At 38.4% G+C, this 21,540-nt stretch overlaps 1 protein-coding gene across 3 annotated transcripts in view; it reads left to right on the top strand.

The window, feature by feature from the left end:
• ASXL3 (ASXL transcriptional regulator 3) overlaps window positions 1-21,540 on the top strand; it is a 133,284-nt gene that overhangs the window by 86,024 nt on the left and 25,720 nt on the right. For all 3 annotated transcript variants that reach the window (XM_037381151.1, XM_037381153.1, XM_037381154.1), the window contains one exon: window positions 2,182-2,345. In XM_037381151.1, the coding sequence (XP_037237048.1) occupies window positions 2,182-2,345 (164 nt within the window). The remainder of the gene's footprint in view (window positions 1-2,181; window positions 2,346-21,540) is intronic.

Genomic DNA, 21,540 nt, shown 5'->3' with positions numbered 1-21,540 from the left:
CTAGGCACACAGAATTAGGTTTGACTTTCTGATACTGCCTTGGGCTTGTCCACACTGTTAAAATATCTGCCACTGAAGGATGTTACGGGCTTTGCAGTCATATGTCTTGTTATAGTTTGGATCATCTGTGTATGTCTTTCCATAGGATATGAAGCATTAGCTAGGGAAAATGCTACTCCAATTTGGAGCCACTTGGAAGATGGGGATGTGTATTCTGTATTGATTGAAGAAAAGATTATACATACAGGCATTAAAATTGGATACATCATACTACTTGTGTTATGCTTGGGGACCGTGTTCTTTTTGCATTTATATTTAGTGGGAGGAACAGATGGTGAGGACAGTTTATTGTGATGCGTTCATGAAAATGAGCTCTTCTTCTGTACAATTGTCCTTTATTCGTAGGGCATTCATTTGTTTGTAATTGAGTCTTTGCTGTACTGAAATACAGTATGTTGGAAATATGTGTTGGAAAAGGTTATCTTGTGCTTAGTGCAAAGTAATCCTTGTCTTATTGAGTTGCATTGTCTGCTGAAAAGTAAAAGGAAATTGCAAGAATGTTTGTGGGAGGCTGTGGCTGATGGGGAGCTTTTAGAATTTACAAATCTGCATTTTCTTTCATTTGTACATTTTGTAGGTGATATTATAAGCCTTTCAGGTGAGACCACTATATAGGCCTTTCCAAGAGATCTAAAGCATAATTGCATTATTTTTATACATATTACTGTTAAGTAATTTGTAGCATTTGAGACGTTCCTAATAATCAGTATGCCCAAATTCCCCCATTTGTAAAATAAATTTATTCTTGTTAACATGTCAGTTGTAATCCTTGCTGAGAGGTCCTATGTGAATGCCAAATGCCATCATTGCTTATAGCACTGGAATACCATTTTCAATTGCTCTTTTGGAGATTCTGCTGGTGTTTGTGTATGATTTAGTTAAGACCCCTTTTGCAGCATCTTTGAAATATTTGGAAGTGCAGTGGAACAAAACCTGGAGGAGTTTCCTGGTAGGGGTTGGAAGCTTTTGAGTTTTTCCAGCCACCTGGACCCCCCACTTAGTCCATTTCCTTATTGAGTATCATAATATGTTAAGACTGGGAGAAAAAAAGGATTTTAGTAGTATGTATATAGCCTGAAGCAGGTAGCAGTAGTTGCTCTTTAAGGAGCTTTAAAAAGTGTCTTTCAAATATTATCCTAGAAATAATAACAAAATGAGACCAGACAGCACTTCCAGTGGTCATCTAATTTGTCCACCTGTCATAGGGCAAAATCAGTTACACACCTGTCATTCTTGACAGGTACTTGTCTAACATATTCTTAAAAATTTCCACTCTTGAAAACTGTAATGCCTCTATACAGATCTAATCCAGTGTCTCCTTGTCATTGGCCATTGAAAGCTCTCCTTTCCCAGTATCTTAACAGAAATATTTCATACTGTGCTATCCACTGTGGGCAGTAAGAAGACACTGCTCTTTATCCCTGTGCATCAGCCATTTATGTATTTCTCCCTTCCTCTTGCTGAGTCTTTATCTTACTCATTCCTGGGTTTGTATTTTCCTCACAGACCCTGTTTTCTAAACCTCTGGTAATTCCTGCAGCTGCTGCCTTCTGTGTGTTGCTCATTTCAGATCACCGTTCCTATGAAAGTTCTGAAAAATGCATGTTTTCAGAGACTATATAACACATTAAATAGTCTCATCTCTGTGATCACTGCCTGTTCACACAGGTAGTCTTCAACAGGTGCTATGGGGCAAGTTACATAGGCCATAATGCTCCGCAGATGCAGAGCATGGTGAAAGAGAAGCTATCTGTGATGATTGAGTCATATCAGCCTTGTCGAGCAGCTTTTTGCATGGAAATAGATGCTTATAATTATGTTGATGACATGACAGGAAAATTTTGTGCTGTTGCTGAGTTGAGCTGGTCTTTTGAGCTGGAAGTAAGAATATGTCAACTGTGATGTTGACTGGAACATGGATCCTGTAAGAGCTCAAGAGACAAATACTGAGAATATAAAAGAAGCTGTTAAGACGCCTAGAAAAGGCTGTGTTACCCTTCTCAGAGTAGTGTTTCTTTGGAGCTTACTGTATTATGCAATAAAAGCTAAAAAGTTAAAAAGAATTGTTCTTACTCTCTTTCTTTATTTATGTTTAAAGTTATTTCTGTTTATTTACTCCAGGACATTTGAAATGGACCAAAGCTGAGGATATTGACATAGAAACACCAGGATCTATTCTAGTGAACACTAACCTGAGGGCTTTAATAAATAAACACACCTTTGCTTCTTTACCTCAGCATTTTCAACAATACCTCCTGCTTTTGCTTCCAGAAGTAGACAGGCAGGTAAGTAGCATCATGCAACATTTATTTCTTTAATGAGACTTTTTTAGTGTGTTTGCATAGGCTGATTTGATTGACTAGGAATTGTTCCAGGAAAGAATAAGAAAATTTCCGTACTTTCTTAAGTAAAACTGTTGGATGTAGAATGACTGTAAAGTTTACCTAAGCATCAACCAGCTCCTGCTTCCTTTCTTTCTGAAAACTGTGCAGTTCCTGGTTTTATCTAAATGGAAACTAGCCAGCAGATCTTCTGAACTTGCCAGATGTCTTAATTAGTTTTTCTACCTATGGTGTTGAAGATCAACTTCTCATCTTGGAGACTTTGTCTTGTATATTGAGTCTCTTTTCATCTGTGATCTTTCTGGGCACTTTGCCAGCAATGTCCAGGTCAATATTAGTTCTGTTAGCTTCTTCTCGTCCTTACCTTTTATGCATGCCTGTGTACACATCTGCTGAGCTCCAGTGCACTGAATCCATTCATTCACACCTTTTGTAAGGAGGTTCTTGTTCAGAGCTCATGACTCATATGGGTTGTTAATCAGTTCTCTCGAGGAGAATGATTTGGGTAGAAATAAAAGTTCAATTTCATGTTGTTTCTTACAATGTTTGGTCCTTCCTGCACAGGTTGGTCAGATTGCAGACCTTTTAGAGCAAGAAAAAAAAATCCTTCCAGTACGTGTAGTAGCTAAAATAGCAAAGAGAGCCCAAACCAAATTCATTTGCTCACTTGCGTCGCTTCCTGATTTGAAGTCTTAGCAATTTCAATGGGTAATTTTCAATGGGTAATACTCATGTACTTAACTAGGACATATTAAGTTGCCCGAATAGGGTGTTGTATATTTTTGCAGCTGGTCAGTATCCCTCTTTTTATATAACAGAAAATGCAGGTCCCTTAAATGACTGATGAAAAACTGCATCTTAAATCAGTATGTTAAATGCCATGGTTTCATTTCTTAAACTGTTAGTAGTTAGCATCTACCACAGTAACACAGGGGAAAGCGGTGCAATATGAGACAAAAAGAGAAAGAAAAATTGTGTTGATGTACATTTACTCAGTCTCTTATCAAATCAGATACTGTATGTTGTGGACTAAAATTATGCACTTTGATAATGGAATATTTGAGAAAGAATATTAAAACCGGAGCCTCAGGAGAAACAATGTAAATGTATTTATTCTTAAGCTCCCACAAGGTAGTCAAAGTCAGTATTAAGAGATTTTAAAAGAACCATTTTCCCTGCTCTATAATAGATTTTAATTTAGTGCCCAGCAAATATTTTCCTGTTAGTTTTGGGTTTTTTCCCCCTTTCTACTTAATTTACCAGAAGAGATAAAAAACAAGTCTGCTAGCTAAAATCATATTTTTTCTCTAACCATCAAAGATCCCAGTGTTCATTAATTACATTTCAAGTAAGGCAGCCTTGTTATAGAAGTTTCTTACTTTAAAATTTATTTTTGCAAATGGAGGCTCTAGAACTGACAAGCCATTTAGCTTCTTATCAGGGTTCTTACAGCGGAGTTTTTGGCAAGAAAATCAAGAGAATATTTGTTGAATTTAATCATACCTTACTAGTTAAAAGCAGTGCATTTCTTTTTTATTTTTATTTCAAGAAAGCTTTCATGAAATGCATACATTGCAGGTGTTCTTTCAAAGGCCCAACACTACATAATTGGACACTGTTACTTCACAAGCAAACTAGTCACAAAAAAGCAGTTGTCGTGAGACATTTACAGATGTCTTTCTGTCTGCCATCATCTCGCAGTGTTCTGTGGGTTTGTGTAGCATGCCGTGTTTTAACATGCGTTTGGAAGGCACGAGTCCCTGTTCATCTCAGGAAGTTTAATGGCAATGTTTGGCCTCTGAGTGTGATAGTTTGGGGATTGTTTTCTGGTGAGGAGCGGAATAGCCCTGAACCCTCACTTTGCAGAGGTCTTAGCAGAGGAAGAATTGTATCCTTTTTCTTGCTGAGACTATGTCCTTTTCTATGCCTGAAGAGTAGCGTCCCAGATACAGACTGATGAAAGCAGTTGAACTGATACTCTTTTCCTTCTTGTGGCAAGTGAAAAACGCCAGTGTAATGCTCAAGGATCAAATGAGAGGGAAAGAGAATTCCAGCCAGGGAGCTCTGGTGGGAGTCTCTGGTGTTCGTCACTCCAGCTGCACCAGTCAAGGGTATTCAGTCTTCCTCTTTTATTTCAAATATCTAAATCAAATGGGGCATCAGGCAAGCAAAAATGGTGTAAAACTATTTTTTGAGTTAGCTGGCCATCTCTGAGGGTTCAGTTTTGTTGTTTTATATTGTCCTTTCCTGTTTTGCCTGAGAATTCCTACTTTTCTGGCTCTGAAGTGTTTCCTCCCTGTTCACTGCTCTGCAGTTGGCTGCTGCAGCCTTTGCCAGAGAAAGCTGCATTTCTGTGTTGTCGTGTGGATATAGTATGAGAAGTACTGTAATAAATGGCACTATAAAAATGTAATAGAGTTATGCTATTTGTGTATATATAGTGATCTGTGAAATAAATTACTAATGAAGTGCAGTCTCATTTAGGCTTTATTACTGCTCCACATAGAAAAACCCTATGATGAATCATTCTTTGTCATTTCTGTCATAAACACCATTTTTCTGGGCGGTAGAACTCCTCCTCCTTAAATCGTACTGAGCCGAAACTTGTCATGCATATGTCAGTTTGAATAAGCATTTTTAGAAACCATTAGTTAAGGGAGTTGAGATTTTCTCTTTTTTTGTGTGTGTGTATGCAAGTGTTTATAATAAATAAATTACTTCTCTCTCAACCCCGGTTAGTCTCATATGTTCAGAAAAAAATTCAGGGCCAAGTCAGGAGCTTCGTGGGCTGTGTTTTTTTCTTCTGGTTTCAAGTCTTGTCGTTGCTATCAGGGAGCCATGGGAGCCCCTTATGGAACAAGAGCCATGGGAATCCATGGAACAAAGAGCCTTAGGAAAGATATCCCAGAATGGAAGAGGTTGAGAACAGCTGTGCTGATGTTGGTGCTGTCATTTTTCCCACTCCAGCTAGATTTTTGACAAAGTGGAAGTGTACGATCACTGCCTTTTTTTTTTTTTTTCCCCTTAGGAAAAGATAAATTGTATCATCAGTTATTCACACTTGAAAATTATTTCAGCTTGTATATTAGTTTAAATTTTATTTCAGTAGCAATGAGGCCTGTGTGTAATTTTCTGTATTCAAAATGCCTATAAAAGAAATTGGAGTGAGTTGGCGTTATGGTAGATATGTTTTATCAAGGATTTTATTTGCTTCCATTTGGGCTTAGTGAAATAGTATGTGGACATTGTTCAAAGAAGCAGCCATGTCTCAGACTTGCCTATTTAGCAGACTGCTCCAAAATGTTGCATCAGTGGTTACTGGGGACCTCATGTCTGAAATATGAACATCCAGGTTTTCAGCTCTTTGTTAATCTACATGTGTTCAAAGGCTCTAAAATTTTAAAGCTCAGCTGATACAGAAGCCTGTTGGGTGATCCCCCAGGAGACTCAGATGACTGTGCTGGCAATAAAGAAAACATGTAGGTATAAAAACTATATGGAAAGCAAAGTCTCTGCACAAAAGATTTCAGTTGTCACAAATTCCAGCCAAGTATTTTTCTTTTCGATTCTAATTAGAACATTCTACAGCTGAAGAACAATGGAATTCTCATCAAAGAATACCTGCTTCTAATATTAATACATCAAGCTGGTAATTACATGTAACAGAAGCCTTCCTGACCACCTCTCAGCAAATACTCATCTTCAAAGCAGGAGTTTTCTCTCTGTATCTAGATTGCTATACTGCATCAATGCCTCTTTAAATATTAATTAGACAGTGTATGTTGTGCAAGGATAGTAACAGGTCTGTATGACAGGTTGCTGAAAAGGAATGGCAGCTGGCAATATCTTGTCTACACCAGCTTTCCTTGTTGCTGCTACTGGGGAGTCAAATTCCTGCTGTTTATTTACACTGGGGTATGGGCAAAAGGAAAAAAAAACCCTACTACTTACCCATGTAGTAAGATTATGAGGAATGCTGCCTCATCTGAATAGTAGCAGAAAGCTTAAGTGATTTTACTCATCCTTGGAGCGCTAAACAAAATAATCTTTCCTGAAAGCTCTGAAAAAATGTGTCTTTCCATACTCTACAAACGCTTAACAATTCCCTGATCTTTGAGAATTTAACTCCCTACCCTGTAATTTCTCTTCTGGGAGTATTGGGTTCTTTTGAGTCTCTTGTGGTTTGCACTTGCCCCACCCTTTCACGTAGGATGGGAATTCCCTTCTGCAAAAACACCCACGAAGGATCTCAGAGCCTCCTCAGACCTGTGTGTTAGGTTGCAGTGCCTTTTTATCTGACCAAACTTACTCATGCAGAGCATTTACAACAGTAGAGGATATCCTAGTAAAAAGTTTTATTTTGTCTTAGCTTTATTTGGTTTATGAAGGAAATGTAGCACTTTCATTTTCTTTTCTGAATCAATCTATAATTTATAGTACTTAGTAGTTACTTAAATTCAGAATTCTACACTTAAATATTCTTAAGGAAATACTTAAGCCACGTAGTATTGCTGAAGTGCCTGTGAATGTTTCAGTTTTATAGTAAGCCAATCTACTGAAAAGAAAAACATGATGTACAAATCAAAATATTCTAAAATATTTTTTATAAATCTAAAATATTTTTTTATGAATCTAAAATAAAATCTAAAAAGTCAAACCCCATCTTAATCTCTTCTTTCAATTTCTAAATCAGTGAATCCCAAAATAATAACTGTCTCTTGGGTCAATGCCAGTATTGTTGTGTAATAACATTACAGCATCCTGTCATTTTAAGGTCGAGCAGAGGATCTCTGTCTGTCTTGGCCTACTCAATTTAGGTTGAGCTGACACTTCCAGGTTGATTATATCACCTTGCGAAGATTCCCTCTCACATTGCATTGAAAAAAAGGCACAATAAATAGCTTAATCTCTGTTTCTACTGTCTGAACAATGATAAGGAAAGGTAACCATTGTTTTTGATGTGCACAAATCACTCCTACTCCCAAGCACATCAGTTTGAATTCTGCAGTGGAGAGCAGATAATGAATGATACACAAAATTCTTATGCTTGTAAAAGACAAGGAGAGAGGTCTGCTATCTGTCATTCTGACACAGTATTTGTTTTATTCTTTTGATTACAATGAATAAAATAAATACTACTTAGTATATATTTTACTGTATGTTTTCTATAAAAAGTAAGCAAAACTTTATTTTCCACAGTCTCTTCCTTGTAGCGTTGTAGCAATCTTCCTGTTTGCTTTCTTAACTTCATCAGTACTTGAGGATTATATTTGCCGTTGGACTTTTCCGGCATTTTTTTTATGAGACATCAAACTGCAGAAATTAGTCCTGTGTGTATTATTTGCTTCCAGTTTTATTTTATGTTTCTCTCCATGGAATTATTGTGTAATAGTAGATAAATGGTTACCTTATCTTTCTTAGCTGCCTTTTTTGCTAATACTGCAACCTTTTAGCTGTCCTTTTCAATTTTGTCATCGGTAGCTTTCAAATATTTATTATTATGTTCCTGTAAATTTTTTAGTTTTACACTGAAATAGTTTTAGGATTATGAGAAAAGCACTTAGTTCAGAGGAGAACATTTGGAATAGAAGGTTAAATGTTATGTATGTCTTCTGCACCTAAGCATATTAAAAAAGCCAAATTGGCAATCCTGTGTGTGTAGTAATCGAAGCTCATTTTATGTCACATTTCTCCCTTTAACTGGCATTTATCAGTTAATGTGGATAGCATGGCATTGTAATGTGCTTTATTTATACAGCTTTATTAGGGTAGTTTTAATATAGGTATCTTAGAGACTAGATGGCTGAAGACATTCCAAAGTATTTAAGCTGCCTTTTCAGTAAAAGTCTGGGGCTCTGATTCCTGAGCTCATCTAGCCAGGGCTGTTCAGAGAGGTTACTACTCATGGCTGGCCCCTCTGTCCTTGTGCTGCAAATTAATACCTTTTTTACCAAACGCAGCTGTATGGATGGTGTATATTTACATTTCACAGTCATGTATTAACAAAAACCACCAGTTTCACTTTACAGGAGTTGAAGGCTGAAGGATTTCGCTTAGAAATCCCTGTTGGCTTTAGCTACAGGAATACTCTTTCAGCTTCCCTAGTGCAGTCCACTAAGGCTTACTGCAACTGCATTGCAATCTGGCTGCTCTGATTAATGTAATGGAATTCGTGGTTGCTTGTTTGCAATAATCCTTAGAGGTCTTCCCCAATATCAGTACTTCTACATGTATGAATAGGAAGCTTTACATTTTTGTGTCATGTTTTTGTATTTCTGCAGACATGGTCATTGTATTTCAGAAATGTGAATCAGTGTTTTCCACCATGCCACATCCATGTTGTGGAAGTTCTTGTTTCACTTCCAAAGCCCTAGCTACAAGCTCGTCACGCTTAAAGCGTGTCTCGCCTTTACGAACAAGTTTGGCAGAGGTGTTAGCGGAACTATTGCTTTTGTCTGAGCTAGGCTCAACTCGGGGCATCTAGTAGGACACAGCAAGTGCACTGTGCTTGCTGAAAGCTGAAAATACAAGAGCCACATCTGTCTCTGCAGCATCCTTATCCATAAGTTGTTCTGGTGTGTGAGGGGCTCTTCACTCAAGGTTGTTCTGATGTGAACTAGTGAAGCTTTTGTTCCCCTCTCCATCCCTCCGAACTAATTTTATAAAGTACAGTGCACAGCTGTTAGTGCTTAAGTAAAGAGGACTTTGTATGTAATACCAGTTACATTTACATTTGACAGAATTATTAGTACTTTAAAAAGAGAAAAGAATTGATAAAACACCTCCTTTCCAGTAGGAAAGTACTTGCACAAGTGCCTTTTTAAGACTTTGTGCCAAGAGCTGTGCTGTGAGAGTATAACTAATATGTGGATATAAATGGTAACGTATATGGACACAAGGGACTAGCATGCTTCAGATTATGTGGCTATTAAGGATGCATTGCACTGCTGGACTGTAGTATTTCAACTGTTCCTTCCTTGCAAAGTGCTAATAATTAAGTGATATGAGTTGGTCTGCAGTGCCTCCAGTGTTGCCACTGTAGGGCTGCACTGTAATTGGAGAACAGAACATTCCTTACAGTTCTGAATCTGAAGACAGTGAAAAGAAGAGCAAACAGAAGTGATCCATCCATGCTTCTCCTCAGTCCCCCTCCCCCCCCCCCCCCTCCCCCCCCCTCCTTTCGGTGTATTTGTTTCGCTGAAATAAAAAAGGGAAAAAGATTTTGAGGGGGAGGGGGCTTCCTAATTATTTCAGAACATGGCTATTCTTTGTCTTCGCATTATTTAAACTCGAATTTCCTCTAGTTTGTTTTCTCATGTGTTAAGGACATACGGCCATTTTTTTGCACAGGAGGGGAAAAAAAAAAAAAAAGAGGATGTTTTCCAATGCCTAGAGAAAAGGGATTGGATGCAGGGTTTTAATTGATGACACTCATCAAAAATGGCTGACTAATTTAAGATGTTTACATGTAACATCCCCTGACCTTCTCCTTCTCACATTCAAAGGCATATGTCTTTTATTTTTACAAGAGCTACATGAATAGACCCTGGCTGTTTACATCCCTTTTTCTGCACCTTCCCCAGCACATGTGTATTGTTGGATAATTTAATAATGTTTTACTTTCTCAAAGTCTCCAAGCATCTTTCTTTATACATATACATATACATGTACATGCTTCCCTTGATTACGACCTATGTATGTTTTTCTATTTTACCTTTTCTTTTTCCTCCGGCTTGTGGGCCTCTTTTAGTATCTATAAATACTTGCTGTTTGTTGTGTGTTCTGACATGCTTGGGATTGGTACTTGTATGATGGATATAGTAGGAAAATAAATTTGAATTGTAATTTCTATAATTTGAATGAAGTTAGAAGGTACAGTTTGCTGCATATTCTCGTTTTCCCTGTATTTTACTTGGGTTTTGCTTCATTTTAAAATGTTTTATTTTAAATTTTGCCAAATGTATTATTCTCCTTAAATTCTTCATTTAATTTCTTGCATCTGAGCTCAACCAGATTGGATTCTATTGTCTTTTTTGACACTACAGTGTATTGGAATGAATATAGCTATCCCACTTGTCTTCCTGATTTAGATAAGGTCTACATTAACAAGTCACATTTCATTTTGAAAACATGTTTGCAATTCTTCAGTCTTACTCAGAATATTTCCCACTTTAGTGAAGATAGAAAAGGTCTGTTTCTTTCTTTAAAAGACTCTTTTTTCTTCTCTTGTCTGAAGCAATTATTCCTATAGTAGTAGATATTTTCTTTTTCATCCTTTGACATTTTACTTCTAAGTTTAGTCTGGTTATTTTTAAAAGGACTAATATTCAGAATTACTTTCATCATCTGTCTTCAGAATCCGTCTTTTGTATTTGAAGACAAACTCATTGATGATCAGTTGCAAATAACGGTAAGTTTTTCTTATAAGACTTGATAACTTCATAATCAGGACTAAATAAAATTTAGCTGTATTCTAGGTCCAGTTACTGTGAAAAGGTAAGACTAATGGAATAGATTATGCAGAATGAACATTAGCACTCAAGTGGTATTACATCAGAATTGCTGAGAGAGACATAGTGTAAACTGGTTATCTTTCCATGTCATGTACCTAACTCATGAAGTTGCAGTGGCTGAGTTTGTTTTCTGGGAGCAGCTTTTAAGTCCGACCCATGTATTGCTGTCTACTGTATTCCTTTGTGTTGGGTGTATCTGTCTTATCATCCATGTACTTTTTAGCTTTAGTATACCTGTTTTGTGGTCCCAACACTGCAATGCTCCTGATGGCTGCATCTTGTCAGAAGCAATTTTCTTACACTCCTGTTTACTTACTTTAAATTCAGAACCTTTTCCATTGTTTGCTTTAAATACATGGAAACTTATAAAAAAGGATAGATTTTTCTTCAAAGTCATAGAACTGTGTGTAAATGTATGCATGTATTTTCGTGTTTGAGATGAGCCTCTAAATGTGCCTTATCTGCAGGCAGAGAAACAGTTGCTATACTTTTTTCTCTGTTTTTTGCAAGTCTTGTGTGTTATTTTTTTTGTGTGTTATTTTTTTTGAATGTTCTGTAGCTTCCAGCTGCATTACTACTTCCACATTCCTACCATCTGTGTCCTCAGGACCTGAAATCATCAACATTTTGTATTAAACTTGGTACATCAACTCCTTTGCTATTCATTCCCCTCTCTTTTTTGCTCCTTTTTAGTGTTATACTCTGCCTTTCTCTGCACATTTCTCTTTCCCTTTTTTTATGTATATCAAAACCACTGATGAAAATTTGCTTCTCTTGAGAAAAGACAGTCAGAGAAGACAAGGAGAGTGGTTTTCCTCAAGACCATGTGTATAAGGAGCTCTTCTATAGGGTAGGATATAGTCTGGTTCAGATCTTAGGGGTCAAGGTCAGTGGAGAGTTGAGTGGCATGGATGTCAGTCATTGTGATGGGAGTTTGCTAGACCATCAGATCCAACTTGGCATCGGTAAGGCCACCTGGAATACCTTGTAGAGAGAGCGAGAGAGCTACTGGAGACTACAGTGAAGGGCTACTGAGAGGATTAAGGGACTAGAGCACCTGTCATATGAGGAAGGGCCTTTGAGAGCTGGCATTTAGCCTAGTGAAGAGAAGGATCAGGGGGAATCTTACAAATGCGTATAAATACCTGAAGAAAGGGTGTGACAGGACCAGAGGCAGTGGGCACAACCCAAAAGACAGGAGGTTCCATATGAACATAAGGTAAAACTTTTTTTAATGTTTTAATGTGTTAAAGGCACATGTTGCTTAGGGAGGCTGTAGATTCTCCATCCTTGGAGATATTCAGTAGCTTTCCGGACATGGTCTTGGGCAAGTAGCTCTAGGTGGCCCTGCTTGAGCAAGGTGACCACCTCCAGGGGTCCCTTCTAACCTCAACTATTCTTCCATAGGGTGAGGAAGTGGATAAGCTCTTCTTTAAAGAACTTGAGGCAAGTCTGTATCACAGACCAGATTCTTATGGGGACTCTAACCTCCCTGTTATTGCTGGCAGGGCAGCAGAATGGAATGCAAATAGGGAGATTTCTGGAGAGTGTCAGAGTGCTTCTTGACTTCTGGTAATGGAGTAGGCGGCTAGGGGTGATGCACAGGTGGATCTGCTATTGAATACATAGAATAGCTGGTTATATTATAGAGGTATATAAATGACTGTGCTAGCTGTACCTATAGTGACTGTGTAGTAGAGTTCAAGATCCTGAGGAAGCAAAGAACAGGAGTAGTAGACAGAAGAAAGTTTGGGACTGTTGCTGAGTGAGGGGTGTGGTTTAATGACTGTGAACACATATACAGCTGACACAATGCCGCCTTTGCCTCCATTTTCACCAACAAGATCTCCCAGGCCTCTGATTTTTGTAAAAGCATTCAAAGAGGAGAACCGCCAGCAGTAGATAAGGACCAAGTCAAGATTACTTGCAAGAACGTGACCCATAGAAATCCATGGGATACACCAGACTGAATCCAAGGGTGCTGAGAGGGCCGTTGCAAGATCATTCTCTTTTGAAAGGTGCTGGAGATCAGGAAATGTCCCCAGCGACTGGAGAAAGGAAAAGTTGCACACGTCTTCAAAAAAGGCCAAAAGAACCCTGGGGTCTTGGTAGGCAGCAAGTTAAATAAGAGCCAGCATTACACCCTGACATTAAAGAAGGCTGGCAGTGTCCTGGGCTGAATAAGCAGGACCACAGCCAGCAGGTCAAGAGAAGTGATCATTGATACCCTTTCTTTCAAGAAAGATATTGACATATTGGAGCAAGTCCAGTGGAGGGCTACCAAGATCGTAAGGGGCTGTAGCACAGGAGAGCTGGATTTGTTCACGGAGAAGACTGCTAGGGGATCCAATGGCAGTTCCCACCTAGATAATGGGAGGTTGTGGAGAAGACAGCTCTTCCTGGAGGCAGACAGTAATGGCATTAGAGGCAATGGAGACAAGCTGAAACATGGGAAATTCTGATTTGATTATCCGGAAAAATATTTTCACAGCAAGAGTGATTAAGCATTGGAAGAGGTTGTCCAGAGAGGCTGTGGAAGCTCTCTTTTTGGAGATACTCTGAACTCAAGTGGGCAAGGCCCTAAACAAGGTGCTCTAAGTGGAATGGCTTTGAAAACTTCATGACTTCTGAAGGTTATACCAAATGCACGTGATTCTGTGTATGATTCTGTAGGCAATATCTACTGCTTTTTCCTCAGACCTACCAGACAAACCATTTAGATTGCCGCAATGATTCCTTCTTGAGAGCTCCATCCTGGTTGTTGCTCATTTCTTTCTGATCTTCTGGGTTCTTTCTTGTATTATTTCCTTATTTTCTTCAGGATTTGAAATCTATGTTCTGTATGTATGAAAACCTGGAGAACTACCAACACAGCATGTTAGCTGTTCAGTAATGGGCTAACTCTTTAATGTGATTTAAGATGATTTTTTAATGTTCTTGTTTTCCTTTGTTACTATATCTGATTTTTTGCCTGGCCCCTGACTTTTATCCCCATCTGAAGTGTATTCTTATAGTTTAATAACACAGCCAGGTTAGTACTTTCAATGTGGTTCTTTCTGGTCCTAGACATTAAATGAAAAGCTTGTGCTTTAAGTTCATAGTTTCCTGTCTTTTTTTTTTTTTTCCCTACACTGACATAATTTGCAAGGGTGTACTTTGTCCTAGCATCATTTCTGTAAAGAATTTACAGAGTTCTTTATTTCTTGAGTCAAGCTTGTGCAGTTACTAATCTAATAATTTATTAAGTCCAGTGTTTTATTTTGCTGTTCAATCTGTGGCAGCTTGTATTCAAAATGTTTTTGTTTTGCTGTTCTCAACTTTCCTGCTGGGACCCCTCACACAGGCTTTTTTCAGAGCCTGGTAGTGCCACTGAATTATCCCCATATAGTTCCTTTTTCTGGATCTCCAAATTTCTGAGAGAAACACAAATTATCTGTCACATCTACAGGTACTTCCTGTGGACCTTTCTTGAGCTCTGTCTTTTTGTGGCCGTTTGCCTTGTCATATGAGGTTTACCGAGAAGTTCAGACAATCCAGTACTGGGGAGTTCTATAGTAAGGCAGCCCTATGTTTACCTCTGGTGCTTCCAGACCTGCTGAAGCAAGTCCAGGGGAGGGCCATGAAGATGGTCAGGGGGCTAGAGCACCTGTCCTATGAAGACAGGCTGAGGGAGTTGTGGTTGTTCAGCCTGGAGAAGAGAAGGCTCTAGGGACACCTTAAAGGTGCCAGTGCTTAAAGGGGCCTGCAAGGAAGTTGGAGAGGGACTTTTACAAAGGCCTGTAGTGATAGGATATGGGTAATGGCTTTAAACTGGAAGAGGGTGGATTTAGATTAGATACAAGGAAGAAATTCTTCACTGTAAAGGCAGTGAGGTACTGGAACATGTTGCCCAGAGAAGCTGTGGATGCCCCATCCCTGGAAGTGTTCAGGGCCAGGCTGGATGGGGCTTTGAGCAACCTGGTCTGGTGGAAGGTGTCCCTGCTTATGATGGGGGGGTGGACCTAGATGACCTTTAAGGCTCTTTTCAACCAAACCATTCTATGATTCTGAGATTTAGTGTAGGAAAGCATACACCGTTTTGCACTGGAAATAATGATGTGGGTTATTGCATTGCTAGTTTATAAATCAGATTTGAAAAGAAGATACAGTCATGATTATGGACAGCTCAGCAGAAACATCTGTTCCGTGAATGTCTAAGCAGCAACAGGGAGGCTGCACTAAAGAAAATACCCTTTCATTAAATAAATATTATCAAGTCATCATCTTGAAAATTAAACATGGCCAGTTCACTTCAGAAGCTATGGAAAGAATCCAGAAAAGGGCTCCAAAATTTACATGAGCTATAAAAAACAATCTGAAGAAAAAACTACTATATTTGTGCTTTTTAATCTACCAGAACCAGATTAAATGTGAAGAACAGCAGATTTAATAACAATCAAGTGCTGTATTTCATACAATAGGCTACTAACCCATGGAAGTCTTTTGCATACTAAAAGTTAGCATTGATTGCTGGCAGAATTTAACTGATATAAATAGAAGATGGTGGATGCATATATATGGTAGTAGCCACAGCTATATCAAATGGACTGAAATATTTATTGAAAATAAGAATCCCTTTTTTCATTCTTAGGACAAGCTAAGCTAAATAGAAATCTTTTATTTGACAGCTTTCCTATTAATTGTCAATTATGTGTTCATTCACAGGTTTTATCTACACGATCTGTTCCTTGCAGTTATCAAGGGTTAGTTCAGCCTCTGATTTTGTCTGCTATTGTTACCATATGGTACCACTCCCATATTACTGACTGCTGAAAAATACAGTATCTTTGCTTAACATTGAGTTAAGCAGAAACACTATCATCAGAAATGCAGCCATTGTTTAACAGAACTTACAGATTTTTTGTGACAACTACAGCTGCTTTTTCTTTTCTTACCCAAGCACATCCATACTCATTCTCTATTATAGACTTGCCAACTGTTAGAGCATCCTTATGGTTTGGTCTCATTTATCACAATCTCTTTGAATGGTCATTGAGTAAGTGGAGAAATGACTTTTAGATAGGTAATGGCATACTTGAACAGTCAGCTGTATTCTGTAGGAAATGGAGAAACTTCCTCGGTGATTTTCATACTAGAAATACATGCAAGTTCACTTAAAAGTATTTTTTCAGATGGATAGAAGTTAAGTTTTATAATTGCCAACTATTACTTGACAGGGAGAGCTCTAGCTGTGGAGAACTCCTTGACGTAATTGGTTCCCAGATCATTAGCCAAAGTAATGAACAGGAGAATCATTGTTTTGCATTATTACATAGAATTTAGGCTTATGTAGAGTGCAAGCAGATCTTGTTAGAGTTTCTGAAGAATGTGTCAGTCAGAAATTAAACAGTCCAGAGACTGGCAAGAGCACATAGAGTAGTAAGTTCTGTTCCACTTTTTAGTGCCTTGTTCATTTTGTGATGGTAACATTATTTTTTTTTCAGAAAACATTGGTATGAACAAAACATATGGCCTTAATACTACTCTCTGCAGCTGTTCTGTATTTCCCAATGAGAATTTCTGGCTCTTGGGCTTAATGAGAAGTCTGTTCTACAGGGATGCCACACTCGGCCTCAAGAACAGAAAGTGTCTAACTTGGCTTTAATATGACTCAAGCTATCAACTGCTAGCAAAGGAGATGTTGATGAGTGAGTAAGGCTCCTTCCAGCCATCATGAAGTATAATTGTGGTGGCTTATTCAATGCGTTTGTGTTTGAGAAGAAAGGTTCCAGAAACTAACAGAGTGTGTCTGCAGTACAAGCAGAGCCAGAAGACAGTGCCATGCTCTGTGCTATGACATCCATTTTAGATATTTTGGAACTAATTGCAATCTAAGGTTTAAATTGCATGCAGACAAAGCTAAGCCATTATGTTAAGAAATTGCAGTGTTTCCGAAGGTCATTCTGTCCAAATGAGGGGTTGTTTCAGATATGAATCATGAGCTGTGGTCAGTTACACTAGATCGCATAGAGTGACTCTGTTGGAAGGGCATTAAGAGGCTAGAGGCCTTGAAGACAGAATGCAAGGACTGACTTAAGCATCTTTCTTTAAAAAAACAGAAGTTGACAATTGATTGGAAAAGAAACTCACGCAAGAGCACATTTACGGGTTTTTTTAATGATGATGTAATAGGTGGCAATTTGATATACTGTCCTTTAGCTTTGTAAACTGCGAAACATAAATTTATTTTTAAACTACTTTAGCAGCTTTTATATCTTGACATAGGAAATATGGAGAGAAAGGACAATTTGTCTAGTCTTCTCTACACTAAGACAAAATCAACAGTGTCTGGTTTTCTTGACAGATACTGTGTAAAAGGTTTTTTGGCTGTTCAGGGATGGTGAATTCACAGCCTCTCCAAATAAGTCTAGTGCCTTACTGTTTTCACTGTTTAAAAGTTTTCTCCTCAGTGATTAATCTGAATTTCTGTCACTGCAATTTTGACTGCTATTCTTTGTTCACTTTGGTATCAGTGCGGAGAGCCTGGAGATTGCTGTGTTCATTTTGCAGCAGCCTTCAAATATGAAGGCGGTAACCCATTCCCCACCTCCCCGTTTCTTTTTGTTGAGAAGCAGCCCTTATTAATGCAGTCTTTGTAGATCTAGGACTTTAAATCTGTGCTCAGCCTCATTTCTCTCCTTTGGTCTTTGTACCAGTTCTGAGTTGCAACAATCAAAATTGAACATACTACTCCAGCTCAAGTGGTAACACCAAGGAGGCAAGAACTGATTTCTGTGGTTTCACACAGTACTCTCATTTATAACTTCCAGTGTTGTGCTCACCTTCTTTGCAATTTTATATCAAGGTTAACTTATATTCAGATTGTGATCAGCCTATGTGGTCGTAAGCCATAAATACTTTTCTACAGAAGCATTGCATAGCCGCTTAATTTCTTCATTTTGTATTTCTCTAGTTATGTTTTATTACAAGAGTCTGAAACTTTGCATTTGCTCCCATTGTAGTGCCCTAATTATCCCTGTTGTTTCGAAAGTAATTCTCAAATGCATCAAAAGAATTCTGAATTTCAGTTGCAGATTTCAGTGTACTCAGACCCTCTCTGACTAATGGTATTTGAAAATCCCTTCCGTTTTTTTATCATGCCCCTGAAATACAGCCTCCCAGTTGGTAATAAACAATAGTTCCCTAAGTAGAGTTCTGAGTAGTTCTGTAGCCACCTAATTACAATTTATATATCCTGGATTTGCTTAAGAAAATGTGACACAGCATTGCTAAAATCAAGATCTAAAACTTGTGCTGTTTCTCTTCTATCACAAGGCCTTTTACGCTGTCAGAAAGAAAATTGACTGACTTGACGTGACCTATTCTTGACAAATCTGTGTTGGCTGTTGTTCAGCTCCTTGTTAGCTTCCAGGCAGTTGTGTATAGTGTGATGTCTTGTGCTTTAATCATTACACATATTCTCCAAATCTTGAAGACAGGGAGAACAAGCAAGATACTAAAACATGGGCTTCTTGTATCAATTGAGATGCACTGAGCTATGTTGTCTAGTACCCAACTTCTTCAAAAGGTTATAGGTCCTCTGTAGGTTCTGGGTTCTATCTGCCCACAGTGTGTCCATATGACTATCTTAGGACACACTAGGGCATCTCAAAAAAGAATTGGCAGTCTTTGAGTAGGCCATAGAGTTCTTCTGAAGCTGGCTTAGTCTGAAAGTCCTTAGCTGTGCTTATCCCCTTCTTTATGCACAGGTGATGCATATGTGCTGTATACATATAGCCAGCACATAGAATTTTGCAATTATCCTCTTCACTGTTCTGAAATGCATCTTTTAAAAGTTCTGAGACAGATTCATAACTGGACATTTAACAGGATAGTCTATCAAGCCCAGATGATTTGAGTGCATTTAAGCAATATTTATTCAGCTCCTTGCTTGTTCAAGCGTGAGATTGTACCCTTTTGCCTTTTGTGGCTGGAATTAATTGTATTAAGCACCTCAATGCAGCAGATTTGTGGTGAAGATGGATGCAAAAAAGGCAGTATGAACATTGGCTCTGTGTCTGTATCCCTCTAATTTTTCCCCTGTTGCACAATGGGCTAACTTTCATCATCATCTTGCTCCTAACGTACTTCCATAATTATTTCTTCTGAAGTCTGATGTGTTCCTTGCCAACTGTGTCTTAAATTTGGTCCATTATACCATGTTCTGCTGTAGTATTCCTGCTTAGTAAGTTGACCTCATTTCCATTCCCTGCATGATGTGAGATCAACAGTGAGGTCCTAACTAAGACAATATGGTTTCACTGTACAATTCCCATTATTCCTTTGCAGGAGGCTTTGCACTACATGTGGTAAGTATTGTTTATTTAAAGAACTGTGAGGTTTCTTTAACTACTTTTTCACTAGCACAACGTTCCTGGGGATTCTCCCAACTAATTCTGCATTTATGGAAGTATGCCTACTTGAAACACATTTTTTTTTAAAATTCTGTTGCCATTTCTTCCTTTTCCCAAACAAGCTTTAGTCTTTTACATTACTATCAGCTATATGAATTATCAGATCTCCATTTTGCCAATTAAGTCAAAATGTTGATTGTCAACTAAATCTTCAAAGTCCTCTTACATACCATTTGTATTTCTCACGTTAGTGTTCAGCCATCAAAGGCTGAGATAAATGTACCACTGTCATCACATTGGCCCCTTCTTTAACCCCTCCTTTTATAAATAAACTTGTTTTGGCAGTGGTCCACAGAACAGTATTTGATTTGATTTGTCCATACTATTGGGCCATCTATATAAATACAGCTTCCAAATTTTGGAGAAAATAACAAGTCTGTCTTTACAGAACGTTCCTTTCCTCTGTGAGGGCTCTTTTTCATCTTTGCTTAACTATTGCCATATCTCAAAACCTTCTTGGGGCATCACCCTGTAAGTAAAGATGCCAAAGCTGTTCTGCTGATAGCACCTATTAAACCATGACTTCATTACCAATATATGTCTGTTACTACTGATAACTTCTGATCCACTTAATCTCATTTTTGGCTGTGTTCTTACAGTGAAGGTAGATGGGCACCAAAGTTTAATAACTGGTGAAATTGGTAGATTTTGTAGGCATCATACCTGCCAAGACCTTCATGAGGTTCATCAGATAATCTCTGTTGTCCTCATTCCCTTTCATTCCCTCCTTGCAATCCTCTTTGGAGGCAGTAAATTTCTTGGACACTGGGAGCACTGGCTTTTCTTAGTCTAATCTTGGGTTTGGTTCCATCCCTTTTTTCAGAACAGGTTCTAATTTTGGGATTACGTTTCTCTGTATATAAAGATCATATGAAGTTTTGGAGGGTTTAGCATGCAGAGACCTTTTTATTCTCTGATGGTGTGTTTGGGTGCATTGTACCGCTATATATGAATTTCAGTCTTGCCAAACAGTCGCACATGTAAACTAGTTACTGGTGCCTGAGACTGCTTATTTAAAATTTACCTGTGCCTCTTTTAAACATGCTGTTTCAAGAGGAATAGGAATGTATTGATGTCCATTGCCAGCAGATGTGGGTTTATAGTTTGTTGTGTCAGTGCTCAGGAGCATGTTTGTGACTGCTTATACCTGGAACATTTTGTACAAATGTATCCACAGAGCTTATATTTAGTTCTGATCTGTGTGATAAAGGATGTCTTTTTTAAGTTTCCAGTAGTTGATGACAAGGTAGGTGGCCTTCGGGAATGTATTGCCTCCTTATGTTGTGTTTTACAAGCATTAACAGGAATTAGTTTGGTCAGTGCTTTTGTTACTGTGCTTTCCTATTGTTGCAATGTTGCTACCTCTTTGTAGCCTTTCCATATTCACTTTCTCAGCTGTTTGAATCAGAGAAGGATGATTCCCCTCCAAATGAAGACATCTAAATGTGTATGTCTGCAAGTGTGCCAAGTGTACACTCCATTACGAACAACACACATTGAGTCAGTGCATGAACAAAGAGCCTGAAGAGCTATTTGTCTCACTGTGAAGTAGATGCTGACTTGTCGGTCAGCTGAATAGCCCTCTAGGCTCCACTGAGTGCATCGGCTACACCTGCATTGACTGTAACTGGAGACTGGAAATCTGGGCCACATCCAGACATTTACCCAGCATTCCAGGAATGCCACCACCCTTCATTACTTTTTAAGTTACATTTGTATAGATAGAGCTGTAGGGTCTAAACTTGTATGCCTTTGGCACTAACACTATAGAAATCATCAATAGCAAATATTAATCTTTGTAATCAAATGATAGTTTGTAAAGTATGAGTTTAGATACTGTTTTTAATATGATTGCAAGCAGTCACCACTTATATTCACCTTCTCAAAGAATCCCAAAAGCACTTTAAGTAGTGGCCTGAAACCACTGATCACAGGTGGCAAGCATCTAGTTTTGGTGGTGTACACAGATACTTGGTAGTATCGCTTGGGGACTTACTGTGAACTGGTGTAGTGATTTAACCCTGGTGGCAACTAAGCCCCACATAGCTGCTCACTCACTCGTTCCCAGTGGGACAGGAGAGAAACCAGAAGAGTAGAAGTGAGAAAACGTCATGAGAAAATATTGTGAGATAACAGTTTAACAGATAAAGCAAAAGCTGTGCACACAAGCAA

The sequence above is a fragment of the Falco rusticolus genome, chromosome 3 (genome assembly GCF_015220075.1).
Source record: "Falco rusticolus isolate bFalRus1 chromosome 3, bFalRus1.pri, whole genome shotgun sequence".
Lineage (NCBI taxonomy): Eukaryota > Metazoa > Chordata > Aves > Falconiformes > Falconidae > Falco > Falco rusticolus.
This window is presented reverse-complemented; position numbering and strand designations above follow the sequence as displayed.